Source organism: Pogoniulus pusillus, chromosome 3 (assembly GCF_015220805.1).
Source record: "Pogoniulus pusillus isolate bPogPus1 chromosome 3, bPogPus1.pri, whole genome shotgun sequence".
Taxonomy (NCBI): domain Eukaryota; kingdom Metazoa; phylum Chordata; class Aves; order Piciformes; family Lybiidae; genus Pogoniulus; species Pogoniulus pusillus.
In genome coordinates, this window is record NC_087266.1 from 46,256,803 (window position 1) to 46,265,656 (window position 8,854).

The 8,854-nt window shown below is 41.4% G+C and overlaps 1 protein-coding gene across 3 annotated transcripts in view; it reads left to right on the plus strand.

Annotated features, from left to right (window-relative positions):
- AKAP11 (A-kinase anchoring protein 11) overlaps positions 1–6,562 on the plus strand; it is a 40,905-nt gene extending 34,343 nt beyond the window's left edge. For all 3 annotated transcript variants that reach the window (XM_064174772.1, XM_064174783.1, XM_064174791.1), the window contains 2 exons: positions 629–789; positions 4,638–6,562. In XM_064174772.1, the coding sequence (XP_064030842.1) occupies positions 629–789; positions 4,638–4,784 (308 nt within the window). In that variant the 3' untranslated portion in view covers positions 4,785–6,562. The remainder of the gene's footprint in view (positions 1–628; positions 790–4,637) is intronic.
- The last annotated feature ends 2,292 nt before the right edge of the window (positions 6,563–8,854 follow it).

An 8,854-nucleotide genomic window follows, 5' to 3' on the forward strand; every position in this document is an offset into this window, starting at 1 on the left:
GAGTCACTGTCCCTGGAGGTGTTCAGGCAAAGCCTGGCTGAGGCACTTAGTGCCATGGTCTAGTTGAGTGGCTAGGGCTGGGTGCTAGGTTGGACTGGATGAGCTTGGAGGTCTCTTCCAACCTGCTTGATTTTATGATTCTTAAAAATGGGATAGGTGAAGGCATAGGGAAAAAAAGCAGTTGGAAGTGGAAATGAGGGATGAACAATGTGAGAGCTGTTGCTCTTCCAGTTTATGAAAGAGTGTGTTAAGCTCTTTGTCATTTGGAATATGCATGGAAGTTTAAATGTCTTTTAATAACCAGCTATGTTTGCATACAGTTGTAAATGAGATAAAGTGTACTTTGCATATGTGAAAGTACAGAAACACTTCAGGCCAGTGTGATGTATTTAATTTTTTTTACTGTCATATTATCTGTATGAATCATAGAATCAACCAGGTTGGAAGAGACCTCCAAGATCATCCACTCCAACCTAGCACCCAGACCCATCCAATCAACTAGACCATGGCACTAAGTGCCTCATCCAGTCTTTTCTTGGACTCACTGTATGTCTAAACAGCTGACTACAGACACTTCATGGGAAACTATTTGAAGCTATGGATATGATGATTTTATTTTTCATGTTAGGTTTGGAGCAACTACGGAAGGCTGTAGCAATAACAAATATTGATCTGGAACCGAATCTAGTGGACCCCCAGCTCAGAGCAGTGCTCCAGTGGCTAGCAGCTTCTGAAACAGAGGTGTCTGATCTTCACTTTCATGACACTGCTACAAGGGAATTTGTCTTTGTAAGTACTTGGGTTTGATGGGTAGACGGAAGGGGAAGGATTTGATTGATTTCCATTTGCTGTGATGCTTTATTTGTCGCTTTAATAATGAGGTACTCACCGTTGAGGAAAATCATTACTTGAATCCTGAGAAGTCAAAATGGAACAGCCTGTTTAGCCTGTGCACTTACCATACATAAAACAATATTGATCATTTTCCTTGTTTTACTCAAATGAGGTTACAATTGCAGCCCATTTTTATTGTAAGTGAAAAGATTTTAAAAGCATTTTTCATATGGTATATTTACTTGTCTATAAATTGAATCTCTCTGAGAACTTAAGGTCTTGCAAGGCCAAGCTCTTGCAAATTAATGTGGAACTTGATATGTTCTGTCTTGGTTGTTTTTTTTGCTAGCAATTGCACATTTTTCTCAGTTTTGTAATTTAACATTGAGTCTTTAACTTAGTGCTTCCCAAAGCTGAAATCATCACTTCAGGAGAAAATGGGAGTGCCCGGGAGGTGGAGATCTGTATACAAAATAGACACCCTAACATAGATGAATGTGCTCAACTGTGGTGCATAATAGCTGCAGATGTGTGTTCAGACTGTGAAAGGTACCTACAGGTCAGTCAGGATCATACCTGGGCTGAGTCTTCCTGAGCAGCTTCTCCCTTTCTATCTCAGAAGAAGAATGCTAGCATTGTTTTTCTTTTGCCCGTGTAAACTGTGTGGTATATGTATCTGACATTGGGAGCAGGAAATGTTGTGTCCTTGAGTAAAATACCCCATAAAATTGGGAAATGTGGGGTGTTTTTGCAAGTGGAATCTTGGATGCTCTTTTTCAGGGGGCTCGATTTAGGTTTTCTTCAGGTATATGTTTTGTTGTACTTGAATTCTGACACTTAGAGTGGACTTGATGCTTTCATAAGCTGGAAGATGGTTGGAGAATCCCTTTTTCCATTTCTGTTTTTAATTGAAACAATCCTTATATTTGTATGTCCTTTCCCTCTTATGGTTTGTAAGTGTTTTAACACGAAGAAGAAAATACTTCTCTTTTTCTATCCTGACATGCCTGGTCCAGCGTACTCTGAAGTTCTATTGATGTGAGTTAGGTGAGTTATTGATGTGAGTTAGGTACCATCTTTTGAAGATCTGCCCATCCATTTCATGCTTGTCATATGCAAATTGCAGGGTTGCAAATACTCAGGCAGAATATTGGTAGGAGCCACAAAAGTGTTAATAACAATCTCATTTGTGTGCAAATGTGAAAGACACAGACCTGAATCTTATGCTGTAACACAACATGCAAGACCAGAAGTCTCTCGTTCTTCTGCCAGATCTAACTTAGTACATTTCAAAGTTGTAATGCCACTATTTGAGCCAGTGCCTGTGGACAGACAGGAAAGATATTATTAGCCCCCTGTGAATCTGAACACCACTCTAGCTGTCTTAATAAGACAATATACTGAGCAAAGCACTCTGGAAAATAGCAGTCTTATTATGTGTGCACTCAAAAAAGATTATACTGATTTTCTACTTGACACTTTGGTCATACACCGGTACCAAATTGGCAGTTGACTTGTAAAGGTATCACATAAGACCTTCAGGCAAGCAGTAGTCATGCAGTTGAGAAAATGTTACAATAGTTAATCGATTTGCTTAGCTTTATAGATTAATTTTTAGTTAGTCAGTTACCTGTTTTTTATTCCATCCTGTTTCAGTTGGAAAGATCACTGACCCAAACTGAGGATCTCAAATGAGAAGCAGTAATTGGCAGTTCTGTAACTTGTAAAGCTAGACAAGCACCTCCAGAGGGCACTGCAACCCAGCAGAAAAACAGTGATCTCTGGGTGCTGGTCTCTAACCGGCTGTAGGGTTTTGATTGTTTCATAGGTACTTCGGTAAAGTTCTCTGTGTCACATAGGAAATGAACCTGGGCTTTAGATCGCACTCAGAACAGTGATTTCCACTTTAAGTAGTTGATGGATTCTGGACGGGAGGAAAGGTTTATGCTAGCTGGTCACCACTGATGTGGTATGATGGTATAAAATACTCCTAGCACGTATCAAGCAAGGTATTTCTTGCTGCAGCTGGTTACAAACTCCTACTTAAGGATATATGTTATGCTCAGCGAGGCAGAAGAGTTAAATACATATGTATGAAACAAAACACAATTGTTAGGAGCTAGGAAAAGAAAACAACAAATTAGAATAGATAGTTCTTGACTTTTTAAAGAAGCCTGGCAGCATGGGTATGCCAAGTGCCTGCATTAAAAAATCATATGTATTCAATTTTTAATTAGACCTTATCTAGGTGTTTCAGGATTCCTGGTGTCTGTTTTGAGTAAACTCCCAATTTTTCACTTACCTGACAGTGAAAAACACATCAGTCAGCTAAAGAAATAGTGGGATTTAACTTGGAGCACTAAATTCAGATTGAAATATGAGTTAAGCCAGGTGCCAGCTTTATTATCTTACCATGGTGGCACATTCTTCTTTGGACAGAAGTTTTATGTTCAGGAGATATTGTACATAGAGGATCTGTTTTGTTCATTCAAGTTAATTGTTTTCTCAAGAAGTTAAGTATTTCATACATGTTCTTGTACCCACATTTCTTCCTGGCAGTTGTATCACCTTCCTTGTTACAGGTGGAGCATCACCTGGGTGAAGAAGCAGAGAAAAGATTATCTTCATTTTAACAGCAATTTGTGTTGCAGTCTGACAGGTCTCATATTAAAAACAACATTATGAAATGTTAATTTTGTAGCTGTGGAAGGTGTTTAACTGAACACTGCTTAGGATTTTTTCTCCTTAAACTCAATACATAAAATGTTATGGTAGGGACCATAAAAGACAATAACATTCTACTGTTCCAATCAATAAGGTAGATTAAGTGTCTAAATTGTGTTTGCTACATGCAGCATTGACAGTTGTCCAGAAAGCTACAGAGAGTAAAGTTTGTTTGCACAGATGTTGGATTTTTTTTGTTGTTGAGTCTTTTTACTCCTGCACAAACTGGAAGATTTCTCCTTGTCTTATAGTAGAGTTTCTTCCACATAGAGCTGAGTTTGGCACAGAAGCTAAGGAAGATATTTTCTACATGCTACATGCAGCTACATGCATCATTGACAGTTGTCCAGAAAGCTACAGAGAGTAAAGTTTGTTTGCACAGATGTTGGATTTTTTTTTGTTGTTGAGTCTTTTTACTCCTGCACAAACTGGAAAATTTCTCCTTGTCTTATAGTAGAGTTTCTTCCACATAGAGCTGAGTTTGACACATAAGCTAAGGAGGATATTTTCATTTCGACTCTGAGCGGGGAAAAAAGCTGTTTTCAGCTACACTGATCTTTGCTCCGAAGTCATAGCTTAACTTAACCCCCCTCTTTTCCTCTTCCCTAAGATGTTATAATTTCCCATCTCTGAAGACACTGTTTTCATTGAGGGTAGCATCTCTGCCACCCAAACCACACTCACTATATGTTGTGAAAGGAAAATCCACATCCTTTTATTAAGTCTGAGTTTTGTCTTTTTATATGTGCGTTAATGGCCTGGGAAGGGTGGTAAATGTCTTAATCTTGTGTTCAGAATTTCCTGTTTTCTGCAGTCTTGATGAACCACAGCCCTCATACCTGTGGCACCACATCATTTGAAAATATCACTCCCATCCAGAAGAAAATTTTGTGCAAACTGCCCTAAAGAGAAGTGCCTGATTCTTGGGGAAGTGTTTGTTTTTCTAGATGCGGGAATAACGATTAACTCGTTACAACTGATCTCTTATGACCTAATGTTTCAAGAATAACTTCTGTAACTGTTAATCAGGATGTGCTGGTCAAAATATTATGTCTTGTGTTGCCCTGTCTCCCCCTTAGCTTTCCAGAAGACTGCAAGAAAGAGGTTGGAAAGTCGGAGATCTCTTGCAAGCAGTGCTGAAATATTGTGAAATGGTAGAGAAAGCATCTGATGGAGAGCAAGTTCTAAATCAGCCTTTGGTTGGATGGCTTCTGGAGAACATATGATAAATCCGAAGGTGCAACACTCTTCTCTTCACTCCTCTTGTGAGAGATGCTTTCACGGCAAGTGAAATCCAGCTAATGAATGTACATGTAACTGTCAGCATTTCAAAGGCTTTGAGGTGAAAGTCGAAATAGCTGTGCTGTGCTTTGTGATACTGTGCACATGGTATGTTTAGTCAGCCCATAATCGGTGTTGTCCACCCACACAGAACTTGTATTCACTGCTGTGTTCAGACCATTGAAATATTTATGAAACCCTCCCTTGTCTATAATAGTAGTTCAGAGGAGCCAGTCTCGGGCGTGATAGCCAGGATCCCTGCTGTGCCAGTGTAGCTCTTCCTACTTGTACGTGTGCTGTGTTCACAGTAGGACTGAGGGCACTGATGTTCTGCAGAAATCTCTTCTGGAATACCTTGCTGCAGACAATGGTAAAAATTGCTGGCATCAGCCAGGTGTTATGTGCCTGAGGGCACCATGACCAGGCAGAAAATTGCCCACGCAGCCCCTTCATACAATCTGGCGTCATAGCTACCTTTATCAGGTTTAACTTTATGTGACAATGTGAGAGTCTGCTCTAAAACCATCGAGGTGCAAATAGATATTCCTTTCTGTTGGCTACTGTAGATATGGTAACTCCTGGTAGAAGGGCAGAGCGGGTAGCTGAGCATAATTTCATACATAAATTCTTCAGCAAGGTTTCCTGAAGCTTTCTAACCCAAGTTTAAACTGCTAAATTTCATACCGCAGCTTTTTGTATGCAGATACCTCTCTGACGTTAAGTATGTATCAAAGAATTTGTATGTTAGTCTCTCACAATAGATGTGTTAAAAGTAACAGACTTCTGCTTTTTCTGAGGATTTTGGTCGTCTTTTTGACTAGTCTAATTCTTTATTTCTTAGCCTTCCATACACCAATTTTCAGTAACGACAATTTTGTTACTCAGTGAGCACTTAAGCATTAGAGCAAAGAAAGCTAATCAAAAGCTAATGAAAACATAAAGGGGAGATGTCTTGCAAGTTGATTTTCCATTTTCCTTAACTGTTTAATAAGCAAACCAAAAAAAAAAGCCAACCCCCCAGCAACACACATTCCGAGACTAATCAGGTCTCTCACAAACGGTATCAGATTTTAACCATTGCATTTTCTGAGGTAACTTTTTGTCTGGGACCTTTTCCATAAGGAGCCACATACTGTTGGAGGTGGGAACACAGTAAGTAGTAAACACTGTCACCAGCACAAGCCCCCTGATTTTTACACAGTTGATTAGCAAAGAGAAAAACAAGATTCAGGAATGATTTTAGTGGAAGAATTTTGGCTTTTCAGTGAGAGCCACTACTGTCAAGCATTTACTTTACTTGAGCTCTCAAGAGGCAAGAGCAGAGCCCAGCCACTGTAGTCACTTTATTTTGTACCATCTTTGTACATTCCTGTTGTATAGCTGGAGTTAAAGTTTTAGAGGGCCTTTGTTTTGTTGTACTGTCTGAATAGTATTTAATACTAAATTCTATTGTAATTTGCTGGAACTGCTGCTTATTTGTGCAGTGTTACAGTAACTCACAGCTCAGTTAGTGATGCAGTTGTATACCAAAAGCAGTTTGAATAACTATAAATGTTTATCTAACTGTACTCAATGAATATGAAGGTTGTGTACTGTACAATGGTGATGAGTTTTGCCATTTTAGTAATTTTAAAACATTCAGTTTTCAGATGATGAACTCCAGGTTGCACTATATTTGTCCTTGTTTTAGCAGTGGCTTAAAATAAAAACACATTTCACTGGCTTCTAGAGCGTCGTCGTTTCTTGTAGACTCATGAAATGGTTTTCTTTTCAGCTAACAGAGGTAAGATTGGTCTTGATAAGTGGTTGTGTGAAGATGCTTGAGGAATTGTATAGTAAATAGTGCATCAGTAGGTGGCATACTTCTTACAGACTTAAATTGGTGTGCAGGAAGAGTGCAGGAACACTGTTCTACAGCCTTTGGCTTGAACGGTAAGCCTGTGCTTCCTATTGCATACAGTAAAGCATTGCATGGGTTCCATGAGGAGAGACTGGGCAAGAAATCAACCCTACTACCTTGACACAAGTAGGATGTAATAACCTCGATTTCATCCTGTCTAGAAGCTAGGTTAAGGGAGGTTGTCTTGGTACTTCCCTGTGGACTGAGGTTGGGCCTTGGCACGTTGTGTGATGTCTTGGTTTGAGTGGACAGAAGCTATTTTACCCCTTCCTAGAGGAGTAAAATGAAAACACTCTGCACAGGTTTGGAACTTTAAATGGAGATACTATTCACAAATACACAGGGAAATACAAAGTACACAGATTCATGTTCAGCCTTGGCCCACTTCTCCAACCTGCACTTTTTAGTTTTTATCAAAACCTCACCAGGCCAGCACCTTCCACAACCTTCCCCCAGCCAGGCCAAACACCAGGCTTCAATGCTCCTGGCCATGCCTTCCTGCTTCCCCCCACCATACCAGGCCCAAAGAGTGCAGCAAAAGTTAGCTTTGCCAAGGCCACAGAAGGCTGCAGACCCTCTGCACCACAAGAGGTAAGGGTCCGTGCTGGGAACCGGGAGGGAGAAAAAGGCAGGACAGACACTAATGTCCCTTTATATAGGGATGCAGAACGATGGGAATGAAATAACAAAGACTGCACTTCCCAGTGTCTACCTTTTGTACTCTCTGGTACTTCTGGAGGACTTAAGAACCTCTGTGGTTCTTAAAACCATTACAGTATTTGGGGAATCAGCCTGCAAGCCAGCATTAGATCTGGACAAGTGCAAGAGTATATTGCTAGTGAAAGAGTTCTGTGCTACACTGTGTTGTAGGCTTAGTCACAGAAACATTCCAGTTGGCAAAGACCCTCAGGATCACCAAGTCCAACTGATCATAGAATCAACCAGGTTGGAAGAGACCTCCAAGATCATCCAGCCCAACCTAGCACCCAGCCCTAGCCACTCAATTAGACCATGGTACTAAGTGCCTCATCCAGGCTTTTGTTGAACACGTCCAGGAATGGTGACTCCAGCACCTCCCTGGGCAGCCCATTCCAAAGGCAAATCACTGATATCCCTGCTCTGTGAAGTTCACCCTAAACCATATCCCTAAGCACCACATCCAAATGACCTTGAAACACATCCAGGGTTGGTGACTCAACCACCTCCAACACCTGGCCACTTTTTCCATGAAAAAAATTCCCTGCTGCCTAGTCTAAACCTTTCCTGTCACAGTTTGAGACCTTTCCCTCCTGTTCTATCACTATTTACCTGTGAGTAGAGACCGGCATCGGCCTCTGCACAGTGTCCTTTCAAGTAGCTGTAGACAGTGATGAGGTCTTCCCTCAGCCTCCTCTTTTTCCAGTGAAACAGCCTCAACTCACAGTTGCTCCTCGTAAGATTTATTCTCCAGGCCCTTCACCAGCTTTGTTGCCCTCCTCTGCACTCACTTTAGCACCTCCACATTCCTCTTGTATTGAGGTGCCCAAAACTGAACCAAATACTGAATGTGTGGCTTCATCAAAGCTGAACACAGGACAGTCACTTCCCTCCTCCTGCTGAACACAGCATCTCTAATACAAGCCAGGATGTGCTGGGTTTCTTTGCCACCTGGGCACGCTGCTTGCTCATATTGAGTTGTCTGTTACAACCCCCATGTCCCTTTCAGTTAGGCAGCTTTCCAGCCACACTGCCCCAAGCCTGTAGCATTGCTTGGGGTTGTCATGGCCCAAGTGCAGGACCTGGCATTTGGCCTTGTTGAATATAATCCTCAGGTGTTTTGGTGTGCTGTGAAGTCTACTAAACAGCATTAATTTCAGGTGCCCCAAGGTAGTAATTCTGAGCAGAGAGGCTGTGCATAGATAAATTGGTCTCTTCTGCCAGGCAATCAGCAACAGAACAAGGGGACACAGTCTCAAGTTGTGCTGGGGTAAGTCTAGGCTGGATGTTAGGAGGAAGTTGTTGTCAGAGAGAGTGATTGGCATTGGAATGGGCTGCCCAGGGAGGTGGTGGAGTCACCATCCCTGGGGGTGTTCAAGAAAAGCCTGGCTGAGGCACTTAGTGCCATGGTCTGGTTGA